At 38.8% G+C, this 25366-nt stretch overlaps 1 protein-coding gene across 3 annotated transcripts in view; it reads right to left on the bottom strand.

The window, feature by feature from the left end:
* The window catches only part of Sqor (Sulfide quinone oxidoreductase), a 51826-nt gene that overhangs the window by 17568 nt on the left and 8892 nt on the right, over positions 1–25366 (bottom strand). For 2 of the 3 annotated variants that reach the window (XM_076173911.1, XM_076173910.1), the window contains exons 2-6: positions 6746–6864; positions 3820–3925; positions 2869–2949; positions 2601–2744; positions 1415–1609 (exon numbers count right to left, since the gene is read on the bottom strand). In XM_076173911.1, the coding sequence (XP_076030026.1) occupies positions 1415–1609; positions 2601–2744; positions 2869–2949; positions 3820–3925; positions 6746–6837 (618 nt within the window). In that variant the 5' untranslated portion in view covers positions 6838–6864. Of the gene's footprint in view, positions 1–1414; positions 1610–2600; positions 2745–2868; positions 2950–3819; positions 3926–6745; positions 6865–13859; positions 14018–25366 lie in introns of those variants that run through there. The other variant, XM_076173909.1, reaches the window with a different exon arrangement.

Genomic DNA, 25366 nt, shown 5'->3' with positions numbered 1-25366 from the left:
ACTTTCATCTCAGGGTCGTCTTCTTCACTATCTGCCTCTGTCGTTTTCGCGTGTTCATCGGGAAGTGATTGTAAAATTTCATCATCACTAAGTGAGAATGTTGCTGCTCGGTCACTGTCCTTATCTACACACGCTTGTATCACTTCGTCATTAATGCAAAGTTTAGCGCGACAACCCATCTTTCAATTCTTTCACCACCGATTCTTTCTTGGCGATGGAAAACCCTCAAATTTCTTATTCCCTTCCTGATCTTCAAACATTATTTTCGGGTATGATTTTCTCCAACATCGCATTAAAGTTTGTTGTTTTTCATCCTCCCAAGCTAGCGATTCCATAAAAATAGCGTCTTTAACATTAAGCCCACGTTGGAATTCGGAAATGCTACCTTCCTCAAAATAAACTACTTTGCGCATAGAACTTTTCCGATAATTCATTTTAAAGTTTTGAATCACTCCTTGATCCATGGGCTGGATCACACTCGTTATGTTCGGCGGTAAATACACAACAGAAATGATTCCACTGCTCAGTTCCTCAGCTGGTGGATGTGCTTTACTGTTGTCGAGTAGGAGAATAAATTTACTGTCCTCTAGAAGTCTTTTCTGGCGGCGAGAGCAACTACAACCACGCGCAGGGATTTTAAACACACGCGGGAAATTTAAATTTATCTATTTTTTGTATACGTCTATCTTTATCACAATTTTTCGGTTTTCGTGAAAAATATGCCGGTTATTTGAAGTACCGGATACAAGAAGGCCGGATACGAGGGCTTTTACTGTATCTTGGACCTCATCTGTAGATGATGATGCATCACAATGCTTGCATTATAAAATATAAAGTTATAGTTATATTACTTTTTCTCTTTCACTGTGAATATCAATAACCATAGAAAATATAATCAGGCCAGTTCACAGAATATAAGGGTCACTCAGCTACAAGTGATGATGTGGTTTAATGTCACACTCCCCCCTATCGGGAGGCTAGGACAGTCCCCCTCAAAGAGGGCTTTGTAGCTACAACATCTACAGCTACAAAATAAATATAATCAAGACACCAATGCCGGCATCCTCACATACCCACTTGCACCTCATGACACCTACATAGGTGTCATCATATGGAAGGGGTTAAACCCCTCCCATCTTTAATCAAGAGATCTCTTCTGTCAGTCCAATCTATCACCTTTAGTAACTTGAACACTGTAATCATATCACCTCTTTCCCTTCAATCTTTGACCTTCCATGAAGGTCAGAACAATCTTTAGTTATATACATATACCAAGGCTTTTTCCCCCTTACAAGGGAGGTAGCCAAAAAGGGAAAGGCATAAAAACACTCCCACCCATTTCATCCCTACATACACTCCACACCCCTCCCAATACTAAAGATGCCTACTATAAAAACAAACCTGTATAACTTACCTTACGCAAATACTCCTCAGATATGTACATGATCTTTTGAGGTGCCCCAGCACATTTGACAGGTGAAGCTGGAAAGGTAAATATGGCATTACCTTCCTTAAAGTTCTTTAAACTTTCAAAAGTCTTCTGAACATACAAAGGAGAGTAGTTGGAACCAACACCTGGTGTTTCAAAGGCTTCTGGTAAACCTTTCACCTGTTTAAAGAAAAAAAGATAATCATGGTATTGTAGGAGTTAAAAAACGAGTCTACTTATAGGAATGGAGCTACAAGAGATAGGAAGGATTTGGGTGCAATTATTATTATATCTATTAGGCATCTTGTGTAAAGGTTGATGTTGTTCTTAAAAACAACACATGCAAATAATTAACTGTTGCCTCAAGTTTCACCAAGTGAAACACAACCACATCCCCACAGTGGCTGGCAACAGTCCTTGGGACCTACCTCAGATATCTCTGGGAAGAAACTTTCATCTGGTTTCTATGTCACTGGCTGAAAGTGGTAGGGAAAGGGTAGTCACCATTTGTCAGTTCTTCATGTGTGAAAAAAGTGTGAGAAATACAGTTGAAGTTGATAGCATGTGATCTTGGCCCCAGTCTTAAGACTGAGTGTGAGCCTGTACTAACCCAGTTAGTACCTAGTTTAGAATATGCTGTAATAGTAGAGAATCAGCATTAAATCCAAACCAAAACAGGCAACAGTACAAAGGGCCATATTAAGATTAAATGTTCAGAGTCAATCAATCAATCTGTTGCCCCTGGTCTCTCTTGCAGAAAACTTGTTACATTCAGGTAACTGACAAAAGCCCTCAGGCTGATCCACAAGTCACTGTGGGAAGATATATTGTCTTGTTGTCTAGGGATTGTTGGTGTGGGGCATTGAAGTATGAGGTGTTCTGTGTCCTCTGTATGTGTTCTGTATGTGATAGTTGTATCTGGGGTAGTTAGAATCTGGCAAAGGTCCTTGCGGTGGAGCTTATTTCCATTTGTCACAATGACACACAACTAGTAGGTTATCTGTCATTGTTCCCACCTGGTACAGTTCAATTAAACAAACAGTTCTAGAGAGAAGTTAATAAATGATAATACAAAGATACAGTCTCATCAGCTAGAATGACTTCACAACTTTCTGCAATGCTGTAATTTCTGTAACACAGTATATCATTACAAAATGATACTGGTACTCACTTGACTATAATTAAGCTGCAAACCAAGAGCAACAACTAAAAATTCATATCCAATCTGGTTTCCATCTTCTGTGGTGACAAAGTTGTTATCTGGGTCAAAGCTGACCACTTTTTGCTTGATCCAATCAGCCTTTTTAGGTAGTACCTATGGAAATATTTTTGGAAAAATATGTTACTTAGAAATCAAAGTGAACACCTAAATACTCTCAGGATTGCAAATAAAGAAAAATTAGAGACTAAATCCAATTGATCTGATATAGCATATATACCTCACTCATAGGTTTACCAGAGTTGTTCAACTTCTTCATGCCGCCACCAACTAGGGTCCACATGGGCTGATAGTAGTGCATCTACAAAACACGGTACATTTTTTTAGGCATTCTTAAAAAAAAAATTAAACCTAAAATTATGAAGAGGCCAAAAGGAAATTCATTCTTCTAGTGTTGAATAAAATTCTGTTTATACAGCATATATTATGTTACCAAAAGGCTTCTCCCATCCCTCATCCATTTGTTTCCCTTTTAAAAAATCTCTTAGTTCCTTGTGGATTAAAGGCTATCCCTGATTCCTACCCACTGCATGCATCAGAAACAATACAGCAAGGCACAACACCTTCACAACAAGGCCCAACAGCCAAAGCTGGTATAACCCCACTGCTTCATTTATATGTTGACTCTCCCTCATTACATTTCTTCCAACTTCCTCATATTACTTAATTTCCTCTGTCATTAACCATTTTATACCCTCCTCTAAGCCACCCACAAGTGCAGTGTCATCTGTAAACAACAATTGGCTCACCTCACACTTCCCTACACTCTCACTAATCATATCTAATCCCAAACCAATCACTCTTGTGTTTACCTCCCATAACACCCTATCTATGTACACATTTAACAGCCATGGTGACATAACCCTGGCACAGCCCTATCTTCTCCTCAAACCATACTATACTACACAAGCAACTTATAGATCCATCTCACATGCAGCACATTCTTAAACATTTACCACCAAATATCCACACACTTGCAGGTATCCATCATTGATCCAACAACCAGATGAGTGATAGGAACAAGTCTCTTTATGGTGATAGTATGTGCTTGTCTAACTACTCCATCTTCCCACTGAGCTTAGGAAATGAATGGCAATATCAGAAAAGGCTGGTATAAACATATTTGTTCGTGAAAAGTTAAGAAAATGCACAAATATTAAAAAACACTTACAGTAGAAGGTTCAATGACAGCAACTTGTCCTTTCCCAAGCTTGGAGGAGAATTTTGCTGCAGTGGCACATCCTCCTGCTCCTCCGCCCACAATCACCAACTTGTAGCTGAAAATAAAGTATAGTTGAAAAAAAAAAGCTATGAAAAAATGTCAAAGTTAGCTCCCATTAAGCTGAAACTGAAAAACTCCTGTTTAAGGTGAGAGGAATCAGAGGGATGGATATCAGGGGGTCTGGCATGCAACAATGTGTTATCTTTCAGTTTGTTGATGGAGCAGTGAGTGATATGATTATGAATATGCTTCTGGAGGCTGGTGTCTGGTGGTTGTGGAGGAAGAAAAGAGAGTATGTGTGTGTGATATAGGCATTTGGGTGATGATTTGATGTTTCTTGACATGTGTGGGTGTTCTGCTATGTAGCATAATGGGTGTACTGTGTTTGTGGAGGCTGCAGCAAGTGTTTGTGTACATTTCATGTCAAGGTGATCCTGGACTTTAAGGACTTTTGTTTTATGGTGTAAATGGTCTGTAGGTGTTGTATTTGTGCAGCCTGTAACTGTCTTTAGGGTTTTGTTTTATATGGTCTAAAGGGTGATGTGGCGTGTCTTAGTGAGATTAGAGGCCCATGCAGGACTTGTATAATTCATCACCACACCAAGGGTATGCACTGTTTGTATACTGTAGTGTTAGTTTCTTTGTTGTCCAAATGTTGTTCCCGATTTAATCATGTTAAGTTTAGGTGTACATTTAGTCCTTATGTTTGTGATGTGTTGTTTGAATGACATGGATACATCAGTTGTCTGGGTGAGGGGTGAGATGGCTTGTCTGTTGAGAGTAAGTTGACTGTTGCAGTTATTGCTGTATGAGAGTGTTGTGATACTGTAATGCTGCCAAGTATCTTGTACAGTTTTTTAGTGTTTGTTTCATGATTGTGTGGACAAATGTTTGCCAATTTTGTGTTTTTTGTTCATGTATTTTGTTGCTAATCTCAGTGTTTAGTGCTTGTCTGCTATGATCTGAGGGATAGGTGTGAGGGTACTGTGTTTAAGTGTATCACATTGTTTGATGAGGCCTTGGATTTCTGGTGTCAAGCTGGGGTTGTGTGATTTTCTGTTGCCTCTGAGGATGAATTTCTTGTTTGTTTTGTATGATTGTATTGAAAGTGTGTACAGCAGCATCTATGTCTATGAGTGGTGTACTGTTTTGTGTCTCAAACTGTTGTTCTGTCTCTTCAGCAAAAGCTTCCCAGTTAGCTCTCTTGTAATTGGTATATGTGTGTCTGTGGCCAATTGGGGTGCATTGAGTTTCGGTGGTGATAATGATTGAAAGGTGGTTGGATCTGAGGGCACTGACCACTTTCCATGAAGTTGTTTGGGTTAAGCAAGAGGAACAGGTGATGTTAGGAGAGGAGGGGGTGTAGAAGGCTTGATGGGGAATATGTGTGTGATGATGGATGTTGTCCATGATGGACAGTGAGTCAAGCTGTGTCGGGGTTGTTGACAGGCACCACCCAGGATAAGGTTAGGGATGGTGGCAATATAGTTAATGTTAGGCATAAAGGTGTTTGGAACTGTGGGACTGTGGGGAATGATTTGGAGAGGGATGTATATGTTAACTGTTGTCATTTGTGTATTTGTTCCCTGTTCAGATTTGGATTGATTGGGTTTCAGTGGTGTTGTCTGTAGTAGGGAGAAGGTATTGGTAGTTGCACTTGTGTCCATGAAACAGGTGGACTGGTGGATCAGGGTGACAATTCCACTGCTGTTGCTAATGGTCCAGTTGTGTCTGATGGTAGCGAAATTATGAAATGGGTGTTTTTTTTGGGAGTATCATAGTTTTGTTTCTTCTATAATGGCAATGTGTATGTGTTGCTTGAGGAAGTGTTCAAGTTAATTTTTTTTTGTGTTGCTGCCATCAATGTTATGTTGTAAGATGTTGACTTTGTGTGTTCTGTATGTATTGTAGGTTGCTGTACAGGGTTGGGGTACTAGTGGGGAAGGATTAGGATCTGGGTCAGAAGGAGGAAGAAAAATGTTTGGGGAGAAGAGTGGGGGAAAGGGTGTAGTAAGGGTAAGAGCACAGTCTGGGGGTGGGGTTCTACAGCATGGTACCCCACGATCAAAGAAGACATCCTACAAATAATACTAAACAAAGAATTAAGCACAATAATTGCATACATTAAAACCAATGCAATACATCTACACTGAAAAAATATCCTTCCCATAAAATAACATGGTGAAACTTTACTGAACTGCAATTGCAAATCTTGCTATTCCACAATTTTCTAATTTGCTAATGAAATCATGCTAATTCAAAAACAATGTCTAATGAATTCAAAACAAATTTATAATAAAATGGATATATGAATTGTACCCCTGGTACAAGATCTTCCATCTAAGTATGTATCTACTATTTTCTTTGGCATTGAGCACAAAAGGTAAAGGTGATAGCTTTAGTCATAACTAAGTGCCTTTTGTATACCCATTTTAATGTGTGGCCTCAAAGTCTCTCTCACAGAACTATACTAGTAAAAGAAACATGTTAAATTTGCAAATCTCTCACTTCAGATATTGAGCATAATATGTGAACTAAGTCCATACCAAAGAGATTACAATTCCAGCGAGGGTAAGAAAAAGAGAGTACTGTTGCTTGTCTCAATTTCTAAACCTCAATGGCACCACATAAGTAGATTTCCTAGACCTGTTGTTTTTTCCTGCATACTGTACACAAGCTCTTGTTAACAATATTGGTAAATAGGCAGAGATATATTAGACAGGTGGAGGAAGGACCTCTCTTTAATTTTCATTGGTTTATGGGAAAGACAATAAAAATCTTGATACCACTACCAGCACCAAAGCTGTATATTGTCAAGATACTCTCCAGGGAAATGTAATTTTAATACATTACCAACTTTAAGCAATTTAATCACCTGCTAAGGCTTGTAGTAGCTGTGGAAAAATGTGCCTTTGAGCCAGCCTTTTGCAATGCCCGAGGTAATACTAGACTTCTTTGCACAAGCATGGCTGCAAATTATATGGATGCAAAAATCTGAAAAAAAAGAAGAAAATATGTAAAAACTACAGTAAAATACAATACTGCAGAATAAAATAAAACCTTAGGAACAATAAACCTACACATCTGTCAAGTATGAAAATAAACTCAAACTCAAATGCTAATTCCACACAGCAAAAGAGTTTATGTGTGTGTGTGTGTGTGTATATATATATATATATGTATGTATTATGGAACGAATCACTACTTGCAGCTATGTAATTGAAATAATCAAACCCGGCCGTCGTAACCTTCAAACACAAGTCCACTGAGCGCGAATCCCGCTAGCTAACATCAAGATCTAAGGATATAAGGTCTAACCACTTCCGACCGAATTTCGAGGGAGTTGGCGCAGCGGGCCCGTGAACGTCACCTGGCTGTTCAAAGTGGGGTTCGCGGGTCCTATAGCTGTCAGTTGAAGCTGGTGCGTCGTTCGGGAATGTCGTTGCCTTCGCTCGCACCGCTCCACGCAATTAGTTATATTCTGACAAATATTATATTAAATATATATAAAATATTATAGTTCCTGTCTATATATATGAATATATAGAATATTATAGTTCCTGTCTTCCTTGGCGTTTCACAGTTTTCTTCAGTGTTTCACAAAGAGAAAACGGACCCAGCCTAATGACGTCAGAAGCTGCGCACAATAATTCAAACGGTCTGACCTGTATATTTAGACCTTGGCTAACATATAGCCACGTTGAACGTACAAAACGATGGATAGCCTAATGCTTATACTGATATCAAGAGTTTGAATCAACTGAAATACTACAGCCCTTCCGTCTGTTTTCTACGATCGCCGACGTCAGTCGTGGGCGAGGCAGCCACGAAGTGCTTATTTATTTCGTCGTTCTATTATGGAACGATCACTAATAGCAGCGATATAATTCAAATTATCAAACTCGGACGTCGCGAGCTTCGAACACTGGTCCATTGAGCGTGAATCCCGCTCATTACCATATATCTACACTGAACGTACAAAACATCGACAACCTAATGCATATACCAGTAATAGGAATTTGGATCGGCTGAAATATTACAGCCCAGGAACCCGTTTTCTACAATGACCGACGTCACTTGTGGGCAAGACACGGAGCTTTTGTTCGCTTCGCTGGTATAACCATTATGGAACGGATCGCTAATGGCAGCGGTATAATTCAAATAAAGCATTTCAAAATGTATCTGCAATTTGGGTCGCGGTCCATAGTGACCCAGTTCAACAGAGAATCAAAGGAGGATTAGGGTAAAGACGCTAGCTCAGGAGTTGCTCGACAAATTAGTTTGAAGACGAGGCCTATGTGACATCAGGGTCAACGACCAGCCACAACTGGCTAAACCCGTGTTAAGGTCAAAACAGAAAATTTGGAATTATTACTGGAAGACGAGAGCAACCGATCAACAGTGTGCATAGATAAGAAACGCGTGACAAAACTAAAACATAGCACTGAAATGAGAGTATTACATTAGAACGAGTGACAAGAACTAAGAAAAATAACAATACATACGTTAAACGTTGAATCAACGGACATTCAGTGAGAGATCAGGTATGTTGGTAGAGCAAGGTTGTGAAAACGGAACCTCGAATTATCCAACCCGCTACAACCAGTGAGCACAAAGAGGACCTAGGCCTGTAAGCGACCTTGAAATGGATGGCGTAGATGAGCCGATGAAAGTGAAAGGAGCTGAGGAATGAGAGCTTGCGGACGTGAACCAACCGTTAAAATATTCGAGGCATCATCAGTCTTACACTATGCATGGTGAGATTAATTAAGGAGGATCAAGGCTATTTATAATCATATAAATATATAATTGGATATCATATATATATATATTATATATATTTATGACAGTTGCATGCAGGATTCGAACCAACTGCTCTCAGCCACCTGTAAGATCAACTTTCACAGAGCCTTAGACCACTACTGTCATAACAATTATCGGATTGATGTCGCTGCTATTAGCGAATTTCTCTCAATATATATATATATATATATATATATATATATATATATATATATATATATATATATATATGTGTGTGTGTGTGTGTGTGTGTATATACTGTATATTATATATATATATATATATATATATATATATATATATATCACAACTAACACCACAGTCGGACGAAAGAAAGAGTTGCGTAAGCGGAACTATATATTTCGATTGCTACCTGCAATCCTCTTCAGTAGTACAAAGTGGCAGGGAGGAGGCTATCTTAAGTAGCAACCTCTTACAAAAGAAAGGGAACACGAGAAAATACAGAACATCACTGCCCCAACCCTAGTTGACCTGAGGCTGACACGAGGTCGGGTCAGGGGGAGGGGGAGGAAGCTTGTTGACAATATTTTTGGTGATGAATAGTCCTGAAATGATGTCTGGGGTCCATTGACCCTTGGAAATATTCATCGTGGGCAGATAATCAATTAATGTTGATTCCACCATTTTCCTTCTGAACCCACACCCTGATTTGTAAATGAGATCAGATTTCTCCCAGTCCATCCGGTGATTAAATTTATCAACGTGTTGAAACACTGCTGAATTTATTTGGCCATATCTAATCGACCTTTTGTGTTCATTTAATCTTGTCGGTAGGTCTCTTCCCGTCTGACAAGATTAAATGAACACAAAAGGTCGATTAGATATGGCCAAATAAATTCAGCAGTGTTTCAACACGTTGATAAATTTAATCACCGGATGGACTGGGAGAAATCTGATCTCATTTACAAATCAGGGTGTGGGTTCAGAAGGAAAATGGTGGAATCAACATTAATTGATTATCTGCCCACGATGAATATTTCCAAGGGTCAATGGACCCCAGACATCATTTCAGGACTATTCATCACCAAAAATATTGTCAACAAGCTTCCTCCCCCTCCCCCTGACCCGACCTCGTGTCAGCCTCAGGTCAACTAGGGTTGGGGCAGTGATGTTCTGTATTTTCTCGTGTTCCCTTTCTTTTGTAAGAGGTTGCTACTTAAGATAGCCTCCTCCCTGCCACTTTGTACTACTGAAGAGGATTGCAGGTAGCAATCGAAATATATAGTTCCGCTTACGCAACTCTTTCTTTCGTCCGACTGTGGTGTTAGTTGTGATTTATAAATGTGTTACTACATTTCTCACCTGTGATATATATATATATGTTATATATATATATAAATACATATATATATATTTATATATAATATATATATATTTGCCCTCCACCTCCATCACGTCTATGATAAGTGTCTCAAATTACTGGGGTTCCAGATTTAAAAGCTATATTTTAAATTGTCGATACCTATGCATTGCCATGAATATTTATATTACTGCAACTTCAAAAGATACTAATTTAAATTCTGCACTACAATTCTGCCGGGACGCACAAGTGGCAGGAGTTATTACTGTCCACTGACGAATACGAAGTACTTGTAATATGCAATTCCAAGACTAAAAGGTCAGTTTCACACATTCCAATCATGCAATGAGCAAACTCACCGTTTATATAGTTTACCCTTCAATCAGCGTTAACCATTTGTGAGAGCAATTTGGCATTCACAGAAACAAATTTCAAGGGATGAGGGAAAATGTGGTCTCAATCCTACTTGACTTTAAGGCTGCTTTTGTCAGTTGTACATGCTCATTATTTGAAGATTGTAAGATTATTGGCATTGAAGGCGAAGCATTAATATTTTTGGATAGTTATCTTGAACACAGAATATATGGTGTACAAATTGGGAAAACCTTATCGGCAAAAAAAAAACAAAGAAAAAAAGAAAAAAAAAAAACATAATTGAGTGTTCCCAAGGGGAGTGCATTGATGGTTCCTATTTTGTTTATACTGTTGAAGTGTCCCACTTGCCAGAAAAATAATGAAGTTAATTTTAAATCATTAATCGGCGACACTCAATTCTATATATCTGAGTAATATAACGGAAACAAGGAAACGTTGACAAAACTGTGCTTAATAGTTGAAAAGAGAAATTGTTTGAGCAGACTTTGAATATCCAGCTTGAGACTACGTGGGACTAACATGGAAGTAAAAACAAAGACTATATAGGAAAGACGGGAAAGCTCACGGAGAGCCGCATCGTCCACATACATTTTACTGTGCGGCTCTCTCAATAGATGGCGTGTACGCCAATCACCAGTTTTAACTGCATCGTCTGTTTGTTTACAATTAAGCGGGACATTCAATCATAGAGTGTGGGCGGAACTATCACCCATGTGTGGTGTGCAAAAAGAAAAAAATGCTTTTCCCCATCTAATACTTCAAGTTTTTCCTAAAGATAGAGAAAGGTAAGAGATTCAACATACACAATACATGGAAACTTTAACAGAAAATGGAGGAATAAAATAGAACATAGTTTAAATCTTCTTTATCTTTATGTCAGACTCAGTGCAGTGTCACTTAGCTTGGAAATGAAAATTATAGATGAATACCTTACAAATATCTAGAAATATGAATTGATCATGTCAAATTCATACCATATCTTTATGGCAGTCCCAGCAACTTTGATATAGTTATGTCATGTTCTTAGCTTATGTTGTAAAGTTATAAACTTTTACCTTAATTTTGAATAAATGGCCAAATACACAGCAAAAAAAAAAGTTGAATCGCATGTATGTTTTTTTTTGTAGGTCGTGACTGCTTCTTAAAGTTCTTTGGAAGTTTTAAAATTTAACGGTTTTTGTTGAATGATTTCTCTGTGTTATGCTTGTTCTTTTACGGTCTCAATAAACGTCGACCAAACCCAAATAATGACGGCTTTTGCTCAAATGCATAATTTTATATAGAAATTAGCATGTGGTTGCATTATTTGACCAATTTTCTTTTTAAATGTGTGATTATCATGTAATTTGATCAAAGAGAATTTATGTTTTTATCGTCTGCAAAATTACCTAAGTCGACCAACGCCGACCAAACCCAAACAATGACGGCTTTTGCTCAAATGCATAATTTTATATAAAAATTAGCATATTTGACATTTGACCTATTTTCTTTAAAATGTGTGATTTTCATGCAATTTGATCAAAGAAAATTTACGCATTTATCCTCTGCAAAATTACCAACCACAGCTACGAATGCCGTCCGACTCACTAATAGCCGAACAAGGATGGTTTATACTCAAATGCACTATTTTGTATAAAAAACTAGCATATGGTTGCATTATTTGACTTATTTTCTTTAAAATGTGTGATTTCCATGTCATTTGATCAAAGAAATTACGTTTTTATCCTCTGCAAAATTACCAACCGCAGCTACGAATGCCGTCCGACTCACTCATAGGCGACCAAATCTCAAACAAGGACGGTTTTTGCTCAAATGCATAATTTCATATAAAAAACTAGCATATGGTTGCATTATTTTACCTATTTACTCTAAAATGTGTGATTTCCATGTAATTTGATCAAAGAAGTTATGTTTTTATCCTCTGCAAAATTATTTTATGTATGATTGCAAATCTTGTTTGTTTGATTTTGTGACATTTCTTGCATGTTCATCCTTTTATTTTTGTCTATGTTTTTTACAATACAGTACCTGTCTTGCTACATATGTATATATTTTTGTTTGTTTGCTTTTGGGGTTTTCCTTTGTTCTGTTAACATTTTTTTGCTTTATTTTTGCTTAATATGCATGTTATGTCTGCTTCTTTGTTTAATTTTGTTTCATATTATTGTTTTTGATTACTGATTTTCCAATGTTTTGTTTGGTATTTAATATCTGATTGCATGTTTTGGTTGCCTGATGTATGGTTCATTTTTGAAGTTGAATAATGTTATTTCTTTTAGTTTGTTTGGTATATGTTCTTTACAAGACAGTATTGCTTTGTTGCAAATAAAAGAATCTCATGTATACCAAACTTTTATTATCCTTGTTTGTATAATTTGTGTACAGATACTTGAATAAGTATACAAAGTTCAAACATAAGCACAAGCACAAACAAAAAAAACATGATATTACAGAAATAATAAGATAAATATAACTAAAATAACCTTTTAAATTTTAACTGTTTACTCAATTTCAAATATTTAGTAATGAATGATGCATTGTGCTGAAGTATTTTACCAACTTTTGATTTTATAAATGTGATCATGTGTGTAAAGCATATATTAAATAGTCTTGTTTGCATGCAAAAGTCATAAAATTACTACTCATTATTTTATAAAGAGAAAGTAAAACTTTTTCGAGATGTTGATTATTTTAGCGAAAGGATCAGTTTTAAAATTTCCATAAACACTATATATAATATAAGTTAAGTATGATTTGAAAGCCGCGCTACGCCACTTCCGATTTATAGTTTGCGGCTCTGTCGATAGATGGCGCGCATTCACGCTGGATGGATGACGTTTTCTTATTAATAAAAGATAGAAGCTTTCCCATCTTTCCTATATAGTCTTTGAAGTAAAAAGAACAAACAAAAACAAACGTGGCGCCACGAAGCTCGCGTTGAGGTCCGAGTTGTCGGTAGTGTATAGTTTTTAGGATTTCTTGTTGATTTCCAACTAGAACATATATTGAGTTTATGTATCTTAATTTACAAATTTATTATTTATCTTTTATTCATATATCGCTTAGGTGTGCACTTCTAAAAAAAATATCGACTTATGATGCTGTGGCATTGTCTAGACCCGTATCGATAAGATGAGCCGAGGAGCAACTTAGAAAATGGTTTCAGCAATAACAAGATGTGCACCAAGATTATAACAAGCGGCCTTCAAAAAAGAATCTGAAGACCCGTGTTCACTGAATGTTATGACCAGAACGAATGGATTATCAAAGACAACTACAAATATTAATAGATAAATGAATAAATAAATAAATAAAATAAATAAAAATAAGGTGGGGCCTAGAGCGCCACGATAGTAGTGGATCGCGGTCCTAGTAATACAGTTCAAATATCAACACCTGAAATTCATAAATGTTTACGTCCGGTCTGGTGTCACGTATGTATGATCACACTAACTTTATTTCACAGTAATTAAAAAGTGCAAGCTCCTACTTCCAACAATGCCCTGTGGACCAGTCCTATTGTTCTCACAGCTGAATGATCCGTCTACGAGAACTCCCGTGTTGGTATATTCGGGACTGAGTGTGGTGGCTGACTGGCGGTGGTACCGTGGTGGAGCTCCGAAGCGTTTTAGTGCAGACAATGACGCAATACCAGAATTACCAACTGTTTTGAAAAATTAATCTGTCAGACAAATAACACAAGCAATTTCAATATTCGAGAATATAAGTCAGTATGTGTAGATGTATAGATATTTCTAAAGTGTTTATTGATATGTTGTAAAAACGGGATAACGGAAGAAAACGAGTATATCAGGAATTCACTCGCAAGCAGTTTACTGCTTGCAAGCTCCCTGCATTGTTTATATGGTAGCAGGGACGAAGTGAATATAAACACTGAATATTTGTTCTGTTTGGCCTGTCTGGCAGACTGGACAAGTGACAGGTATGATTTTTCTTTTCACAATTCAGTATTTCGCTTGTTTTGCTTGGTGGAGATTATCACTGTGCACTGACTGCTGTCACCTGAGCAACTGCACACTTCATACTCATAAGTCCGGTACCTGGTTTGGTAATGGCAATACGTTCATAAATCACTGTGACTGGATCGGTACGTAGGTTCGAACTACTCGAGATCCTGCATACGCGCCTTCAGGATTATGTATGTAATTTATGTATGTTTTAGAACACACACATGTATTATATGTATATATATATATATATATATATATATATATATATATATATATATATATATATATATATATATATATTTTTATATATATGCGTGTGTTTTCGAATGTATCGTTTCACTTGCATGGCAGTTGCCAAGCTGCCGGGTATACCTCGGAGGGAGGGGAGGGGGGGAGGAAGAGGCCGAGAACATTGTTGCCTATGCCTACACACAGAGCACCAACCTTACAGACGCTGATACTAAGAGGGGATACAGAGGAACAACACAACCTTGCTTTTTTGTTTAAGAACTACGTGGGTTGCTATACAACTGTAGATTGCCAAAATCAAGTGAATTGATGCGAATTACGTGAGACACAGAGGTTGTATTGTTTCCAAACGGGATAGGCCGACGGCCCTGTAGTGGAATGCTGAGGCTGAACACGTCATCCATTCTGTTGTAAAGCGTGTTACGGTTAGCTAAGATTATACAAGTTTATAAAAGGTACAAGACTCCATGCCACATTTATAACAGCCCTGGCGCCTCCCTCTGTCCTCTCCCCCATACACCAAGATCTTGCCATACACACACATATACGCACATGTACCTCTCTCTTGGTACTAGACTTCCTGTATTTCAAAGCAACTAATTTCACACTATAAACAAACGAATATATTTCATATATAAAACACCTAGTAAACCAGTTTAGCTCACTACTTTAGTTGCATAGGTCAAATTTCATTTCGCCTGTAGTGTTTTCGGTTTTCTAGGGATATCAGCATTCGTATGCAAGTCTATATTAATCCTGTTCTTTGTAAATCATGCGTGCCACTTAAGCGTTCGTGACTTAAGTTTTGTATATATAAGAAACTTGGATCTGATGTCACCTTACAACCCCCCCCCCTCCAATTCCCAACCGCTCCCATTTTCATAGCCCTCTTGATCTGACCACCACCCAATATGGAAGTAATTGATTCGGACTGGCAGAACCAGTCCATCCTCTTGGGGCCAAGTAAAGGGGTTTCCCTCACCTTGATAAAATCACTAGACGGCAGCCAAATCACACTTGGTATTTAGATGACGACACGCTCGAGAGAGGGGTTCCAAGTGCGTGTGTTATTCACCATGGTCTTGGATCACGTGTTGGATTCGTGATCGACAGCTATTTCCCTCCCGGAAGAGAGCTCAGAGCTCATATATGACCGATCTATGGGTAATGCTGTGATCTTACAAGCACACACACACCCAACTCCCCACCCACGAGAGTTGGAGTAACGACTCGCAGCGCAGCGATACTGAAATTAATTCAGCCCTAGGCGGGATTCGAACCCGGACTGCCGTAGTGGTGGCCGAGAACTGTTTGTGTGATGGAGGTGGGAAAGGGTGGTCACCGAAGATAAACAGGAATAACTACAACATTTTGCCTTCCACCTACAATGACTACACCAAATCCCGATCAACAGAACAACAATGCCTCCATCATTTCTCCATAACTTCATAAAGGAAATGAATAAGAATAAAAGAAGACGACTTTGAATCAAACTATAAATACCCTCGACCAATTAAATCATCAAATGAGGTATAAGATAACCTGAGAACAACGGGAGATTGTCAACATGGAGAGAAGCGCTGGTAAATTAGAGTCCGCACCGGCTGGTACTTACATACTTTTATTCTGGACTGCTAGTGGGCTATTGCAATCAGTTGTGCGTGGACCCTTCATTAGCGAAGTTAATTACAGCAATTACAGTTGATCACATCCAGTCTGTTACCATCCCCTCTGAGTGATAAGAGGAGTTGGTCGTCACTTTCTGCGTGCGCGCGTGTGTGTGTATGTGAGCGATTCACCATGGTCTTGATTCACGTGTTGTACTCGTGATTGACAGTTATCACCCTCCTAGAAAAGAGCTCAGAATTCATATTTAAAGATTAACATATTGGTAGAGCTTTGGCCTCACACACACACACACACACACACACACACACACACACACACACACACACTCACACACACATACACAGTGGCGCAGTTGGTAGAGTGCTGAACTGCTAGCATGGTGGTGCCCGTAGTACTTGGTTCGAATCCTGCCCAGGGGCGAAATTATTTCGGTACCGCTGCGCTTCGGGTCGTTACTCTGACTCGTGGGCGGGGAGTTGGGTGTGTGTGTGTGTGTAAGGTCATATCATTACCCATAGATCGGACCTACGAGCTCTGAGCTCTCTTACGGGAGGGAAATAGCTGTCGATCACGAGTCCAACATGTGATCCAAAGACCAAGTGAATACACATACACACACAAATTGCCCAACTGTGTGGGTTACCGGACTGAAGTAATGTGATGCTTTTCACCCTTGGGCGGGGACCAAACTCAGACCAATGAGATAGCAGGCGAGCTCGATACCGTTGTACCAGCAAGCCGGTCTGGTTATCCTAGTCTGTGTGTGTGTGTGCATGCACGCAAGTGTGTATATATCTACCTAATTGTAATGGACAAGAAAGAAGATACTACCGTGGGGCACCGTCTATTTATCTCCGTCGATAAAAATTGGCATTAAGCTCGGTTAAGGTTTCAGATTGGACCATGCTCTCTTGTTTCCACAAGATGACACATCCATAGATTTTTCTTTTTCAGGGATGCAATCTTTCATTATCTTCGTCATGCCCCGTCCCAAAATAAGAGATCTTCTCTGTCATATGTATCAGCGCCTTTCATTGATCTGAACACTGGAATCACGTCACTTCTCGCTTTTCTTCGTCCTGGTGGTGGCATTTTCTGTGCTTCTGATCTTTACTTTGTGTGGTTTGCCTGTGGGGCCTGAGGATCAATATGGTTTTTCGTTTCTGTATTCTCTCGATTTTATTCATATACATACATATACCAAAGGCTTTTTCCCACTACACGGGGGTAGCCAAAAAGAAAAAGGCATAGAAACCACTCCCACCCATTCCTTTTCCTATATATTCCACTCCCCTCCACCCTCCTCCCTCCCTCTTATCTTGGCACCTCCTGGATGACGGGTCATCCCTGCATCCATATAGTTCTAGTTTTTAACGAATGTGTAAGTGAAGATTGTATTTAACCTGATTTTGTTTGGTTTTGATTCTTTATTTTTATCATCTCTCGAATTCACTACTGTATTAGGAACACGGTCTCTCTCCCAATAATCCATTACATTTGTTTAGTGCTCTAAGCTGGATAACTATTAACTTATTTGATTGTTTAATTCTTGATTGATTTATTAATTTACTTGTTTGTTTATTTATCTATTTATTCTTTCATCTCTCACAACCAGTTTCTATTGTGTTTTGAATGTCATTCTTTTGCCTATTCATACTATGGCTGTCCTTACCTTCGATGCACTTGTACAAAGGATCCATTATTTCATCTTCTTTCTTCCAGAGTTGGCGTTCCCAGACCCCTAGTGATTCTTTATAGTTTTGTACCACAGTAGTTATTCTATTCATCTCTTTGTCGCCCTTTAAAAAAAAAAAAAAGAGCTAAACCTTTTTCCTTTAAAAGGTAATCACCAAGCCCAGATAATGCTTTGCCTTTTCTCTTTTGTAATCATGTCTGTAGACTCTAGGGACGCAGGGGAGCATCTGCTCCCCCTACCCCCGTGGAATTTTTCGGTTATTTAACTTCTATATTTCCTGGTAAGTACCCCCACCAATTTGGTGGGGTGTAGTTACCAGAAAATGTGGAAGATAAAAAATGGAAAAAATTCAGGGAAGCAGTTGCGCCCCCACACCCTCCATGCTTGAAACAAATATCTTACCTCAAAAGCACTATTTCAGGACCCTTTTGATGAAAATATTCGTCGTCTGCTAATCTGCATTCTCTTGCTATTAGCTCTGATGACGTGATGGGTTCTGTAACAACCGAGGCGTCCTGTAGCAAAGCAGACAATATTTAGCGATATGAGAGTTTTTCATCGTCTTTTGAGAGTAGTCTCGGCTCCCTAAATATCGAACAACAGGCAAGATGGGTATGGATAGCCGGCATAAATATGGGCTTTCAATTTGAACCGAAATATGTCTGAAGAAGTTTTCATATTGATACATCATTGAATGAAATAGCTTGGCGGCTGCGCGGTCAAAAGGAAAAAATGTCATTCGGTACGATAGAGATTCACCAAGATAGGCTACAAACCTTTCCTTGCTGAGAGGAATACTACGCCGATCGGTGTAATAAGCTGCTGAAGGTTATAACAAGGTCTCTATACGTCAGCCTATTTTATTTATTTGTTAATCTACTAATTCATTCGTTATCTAATCTTTGTCTGCCTCCTCCGGTGTGTAGGATGTTCTTATTTCATTCTTCCTCCCAATTTAATCACTACATTTCCTGTAAGGCCATCAGTGTTCACATGACACCGTTTTGCTATCTCTGCTTCATTCGTGCAAGTGTGTGTTAGGTGCATTTATGTGTATATATACATGTGTGGTGGTGCTCGCACATCTATGAACGTATATGTGTGTCTGCATGTCTCGTCTTGCTAGCCAGTAGTGCTGGACACACTTTTGCATGCATGCAGTAAGTGACAAGTGTTTCTTCTGTTGGCAGCCCTGACGACCACCTTCCGACATCCCCAACCTAACCCGTGGGACTAGACTTTTTATTCATTTTTTTTTTTCATTAGGGTACGAATACCATGGATCCTTCCCCTTAACATGGAGGGCGAAAAAAGCCCCCAACATATTTATTTATATATAGCTTTTAGGAGGCCATGTTGTCAGGTCGGAGGAAATATATATATATTTATGTATATATATATATATATATATATATATATATATATATATATATATATAATATATATATATATATATATATATATATATATATATATATACATATATTATACCTCACTGGCCAGGCTGATGAACACACAAGCTACTGTACCAAACTTTGCCTGTTTTGTACAAACAGGAGACCCATATTTTTTTTTATCGTTATACCAACGCCAGTCGGCAGTTAGGCAGAAGTAAAAAAGAGGAATTTCGCCTGTTTTTATTTTATTTTGATTTCGGGTTTTCCAACGTCGGCGGACCCGTAACCCCCCCCCCAAAAAAAAAAAAAATCTGGCCTAATAGCAAGGGTGTGTGACTGACTGCTATAAGATCGTGGTCAAGCACGCGATAAAACAAAGAGAACAGTAAAGATTACGAAGAATTGACAAAGAGCGAGAATGAAACAATAAACAGCTTTGAAGAACTTTTTCAAATAAATCTATTATAGCTATATCACCAATCCTCCTTTTCTATAGTGAACGAATATGTCCACAGATTCACGCGCGTGAATTAGATTAAATTGTCTATGGGTGGACTCTATTTTGGCTTTTGTCAGGCCATTTCATTTATCTGTAGGTATCTGAAGGGTTGAACACGTTGACGACACGCATCTTGATCCCTTTAATTGAACATTTTAAGTTACGCCATCATTTAGTCTGCCGCCAGGCAATAGTATTCTATGAAAAAAACAACACTTTTTTAACCCAATATCAGTAAGCATCAGGATTACTTAAGTTTGTGGGTTATAGTCTTCGATTCCAACCGTATATGCACAACATAGAAATGACCAAATTATTGGCACATTCGCACAGTGAAACTCAAGCAGAGCAACCGTGCCTTTAGCCAGCGACCTCATCCAAACGCCCACCTCTGCTCCCGAGACTACTCGACTTATTCGTGAAAGAGGTCTAGGGATTATTTAAACGGAGGTTGTGTGCAAGGAAAAATGTATGTCTTCATTCATTCACTTGCATCAGCCCCATCCTCCCCTAGCCGGTCTGTTGGGGACCACAGCCTACTGAACAAAGACAGGCTGTGTTTACTTTGCCGATCCCAAACAGCTCCTTCTGCCAACGCAGTATTAGATCTCCGTGATGAAGGTTTTCGGATGACTGTACGCTCATATGCACTTGTATGTGCCTTTATGCACTTGCATGTTATTTCAGTGTATTCTTCTGTTTGCTCGTATGTTCATATTTCATGTGCGTGATTTTTTGTTAAATGTATATGTTGCATGTGCGCATTATATTGTTTTTAATCTGTGTGTATTTGCGTGTGTGTATGCGAATGTGGATACATGCATATATTCACCATGGTGTGTGTGTGTGTGTGTGTGTGTGTGTGTGTGTGTGTGTGTGTGTGTGTGTGTGTGTGTGTATGTGCGTGTATGCATTTGTATGCGTTTATGTGCTCACCATGGTGTATTTACCTAGTTGTATTTTACGGGAAGGGGAGCTATGCTCGTGATGTCCCGTTTTCATATCTCATTTTATCTAAACTGTTTTTAAATTAATGAATTGTTTTTGCACACACCCCTTTTTCGTCTAACTTGTTCCAGATGTCTATTACTCTGTGGGGAAAGCTGTTCTTTTTCAGGTCCCTTCTATAACTGTCTTTCTTGATTTTCTCCCCATGTCCTCTTATATTTCTACTATCCCATTTTATTAGATCCTCTCTATCAATAGTTTCTATGCCTTTCATGATTCTATTGTGTGTGTGTGTGTGTGTGTGTGTGTGTGCATGCGTTCGTCCGTACGTGTGTATGTGTTTGTGCGTGCGTTTCTTCGTGTGTTAAAGGGTACATGAGAATGTGTGTGCGTAAGTGTGTGTGTGCGACGTATGCAAGCACGCTAGAAAATGCAGACTGATGATGACTTGCAAGTCTCCAAACGCGGGATGCACTTTCTGGTATTCCCCACATCACCCCCCTCCCCACACCTCCACCAGCTACTAAAGCCGGGAGGGAAGGGGGAGGGTCCAATTTAATTCACAAAGGCATACTGTATATATATATATATATATATATATATATATATATATATATATATATATATATATATATATATATATATATATATATATACTGTATATATATATATATATATATATATATATATATATATTACATATATATATATGTATATATCCTCAATATCCTAAGTGTTACGAACATTTTAGTAGTATTAGCAAATTTATGATAATGTTTGTGTCATATGTGTACTGATTGGTATTACTCATGCCTGTCTCTGGTCCCCTTAACCCCAACGTATGTTGTCTGTGTAACTTAGTGTAGGAAATCGGTCATTGAGTACCACAATGGAAATAAGCTTACATGCTTGTTTGTGTTATCCTCGGCATTTGTAATTGTTATTTCGAACTGTGTGTTCTTTTCATTATCTGCACTTCATGTTATCATTATTATCATATATATATATATATATATATATATATATATATATATATATATATATATATATATATATAATTATATATATATATATTCAATATTGCATGAAATCGTCGTCTGGCGTCAGTAAGACCAGAATCCTAATAGAGAACATAACACACAGCAGTGTCTGAGTGTCTGGGACCTGGGCACTCAACGCTCTTGGCCAGCAGCCCCCAGAATGCCCCACTCCCTTCTCCCCACCTAAAAGGTATTGATCTTATAATACACAAGGTGTTAACGGAGCACTACCAGCAAAGCCTTATCTCAACACTGTTATCACCAGTTTGTACTCAAAGTGGAGGGAGTCGTGATTTTCTGAAATTCCTCCCAAATTCATTGGTCATCAACCTTTCATCATTCTAAATCCTCCGGCATTCAACCACTCATCCCGTTATCCCCAGACAAATGCACAGAAAAACGAGAAAATAGGAACATAATTTTCATGGTTCTGCATGCTTTAATAAAATGACCCTTGATCAAGATAGTAATTGCATATTCTACTGACGTAGCGTACTGTAGACCGAATACCAAATTTTCAGACAGGATGAATTCACTCCTTTACAATGTAGATTTTTGTCCCCGGTACTGATTGGAATAGTCCGACATTACCTCGAACAGGGTACTGTATTCCATAGCTGATAACCAGCGTTTCTATTCTATTCAATCTCACGCCAAAGAGATGGCCACAGAGGCAAAGAAGAGATTTAAAGAAGGTATTTTTTTTCTCCCTCTTTTCTTTTCTTTTGGTGATGATTCAGCCCATACACCAACATTCACTGCTTATCTAGGCGACGGTCCACATATTTTCAGCCTCAGGTTGCTAGGTTGAACAGAAATTTGTCCAAAATTTTGTGCGAAACAATATGACACAAGCGGGTTGTAGTGACTGCTTTTATAATGGTACCACAGTTAACTTGTGACTACAGATACGTTATAGAGAATTACAAGAGAACCCATTTCGTTAGGAGCAGGTACAGAACATACATTGTATGATGTTAGGCTTGTTCAGCATGCTGTTGGGCTTTGATCTCCCCTCGAACAGCCACCGGCGACTACCACTTGCCGTTGCTGTCTGAGAACGAAGGGATAATGTAAGGCCTTCGATTACAGCCAGACCCCTTTTGACATAAGCGCCTAGCATTTTATTTCTAAAATTAGGATCTCCAGGCTGCTTCCTTGACGGAGACTCAACACCAAGAACATTGCGTCTCCCACCGCATCTCCCCAAGGAGCAAGGCATACCTCTTCCTCAAGGGCTCCATGCACGCTCAAGCGGCAAACAAGGACTGTTCAGGCAAAACTGAGCGTGTATGGGACGTCCAGGCATCCTATGCAGGTCGCCGCCGGAGATGGTCCCTCACGAACCTGTAGCTGACAGGTTGGCTCCGTCCGGCCAGCGTTCAGTTCAGGCCTTTTTGAGCATGTATGACCACATGAGGCGACCTTGAGGCCACATCTCCCAGTGCAGCATTCGGCAGCTTACCGTGAACATGTCTGCCGTACTGAGCACCAACTTCACCACTGAAGAGCGACGATTTGGAGCGAATTCGTAAAACCCGTGCCTTTGGAAAATTAAATCTAAAGAGTAATCAGAAAAAAATGAAAAAATGCAGCATATTAACTGTTTGTTGAAAAAAGAAAAGAAAAGGACGGTGCATCTACCTGAGATTTAGCGACCAAGAAAACCAACAACAGAGGAGCTCCTGAAGAGGAGGAAGAGGCTACATTCTCCCAGCCTGACCGGTCCAATACGGTACAAAACGATCACCTATTTTGGTCCTGATATAAACACGAATCTAAATTGAGAAATGCAACATCAAGTATGTGTAGTAATAATACAAAGCAATAGAACTCATTTATAGCGATGGAATGAAAGGATATACAAACACATCCATTAAGATATTAATGTGGCGATAACCAAAACAAAAAAGATAAGTACAATGGTATAGAAGAAGGTCGTTGAGAAGATTATTTGAATATTGGAAACAAATGCATCACACACAAAGATGCATGCTCACACACAAAATAACACAAATCTACACAATGGTGAATCCCATCCAGGCCATTTTTAGTTCACTATGAAAAATGCAGCAACGTATATGAAAAAAAAATTGGGACATAGTATAGGTCTGATTCAGTCATCTACTACTAAAATAAGCAAGCTTGAAATGACATGTAGGTCACTGCAACAGCTGCAGTCGCTAATAGGTTTAACTCTACGATATCCATGGAAGAGGTCATGGTCTTCACTTCGCGGTGTCTCGCTAGAACTGACCTGTTGCCTTGAGGCAAGACTGAATAGTGTGTGGTGACCGCCTGAGCGTGTATAAGGCCCTTCATACCAAACACCTTTTCGCAGTCATCTCCATTGACTTCCTTGGCCATAAAACCTCTTCGGTGTTTTATTCATGGATTATTTCCGGCAGAAGCATCCATCCTCGAACCATGTTAGTAAAGAAGCCTCAATCGTTTCCTTAGGGTTTCTAGTTAAGCGCAGAATTAATCATTAACTGGACCAAGTAGTTGATACTCTTGAGATTATTACATCAAAAAGGCTATCTCAGACGGTTTTCCGCACATCCGCCCACACACTGGATATACTTAGCTTATCAGTACTAACCCTTCACTGGGTGGAGGTCTCTTTAAACTAAATTGAATCGCCTGAAGTGTCCTTAACTGGATATCCAACCCATAAAGGATTAAGGTAAAATATGTAGAACATATACCTGGCCCCGGACGCCATCGCCATCTGTTCTGGGCAAGTCCCCCTTCAGCCGAATCGTGATCAGCTACTGCCCATCTCTTCTTTCCCAATGTAATGTCAACAATCACAGATACGTTGCAGCTCCCGGTACAGCGGTTAAAGCGTTCTGTGAGATAATTTATTTGAGGTCTGTGATTATTTATAAACATCTGTCCATCTGCACCTTCTACCTTTTCTTGACTCACCTCCCCTTCCTCTCAGCCTTCTTCCAAAACACCTTTATATTACTTTCAAAATTCTCTGTCAAACTCCTTCCCTATTTTACATCTCTCCCTTTTGCCTCCTTTATCTTTTGTTTTGCTTCTCTTTTTTCTTTGTAGCCCGCACATGTTTCTCTCGTCCTACTTTGCAACCAGTGTATCTCGCTACCTTGATCGTGTTATGGTAGATACAAAGTAACGGAATAGTAATGCCACACTAAGCCATAATAATCCTGTTTTCACAAACATGTCCCTATAAATATATTTACGTGAACGTCTGTTTTTCATTCTTTAGTATCCTTGTGAAATACTTAACTTAGTATACAATTTGAGGGTCATTTAGCTACATATGAACCTGTGAGTACTGTCATCGATCTATAAGTAACGTTTTCTATGAATGAAATCACTAGCAGATGAGTTGTCGTTCATTTCTTCGTAAATTAAGAAAATGAAAATTAACAAAGGAAACGTACCATTTTTTTTTTTACAAAGGCGGAGCATGCCGACAGGAGACCTTTTGATCCATATCTAGGTCGGATGCGAAAAAAAAATCATATTAATACTAAAATAATAAATAAAAACTATGATAATGTAAATAACAAATAAAATACATAAATAAATG

Source organism: Oratosquilla oratoria, chromosome 35 (assembly GCF_046742065.1).
Source record: "Oratosquilla oratoria isolate Oo_2021 chromosome 35, ASM4674206v1, whole genome shotgun sequence".
In the NCBI taxonomy this organism is placed as follows: domain Eukaryota; kingdom Metazoa; phylum Arthropoda; class Malacostraca; order Stomatopoda; family Squillidae; genus Oratosquilla; species Oratosquilla oratoria.
Note: the sequence above shows the minus strand (reverse complement) of the source record. Positions and strands in the feature narration are given on the sequence as shown.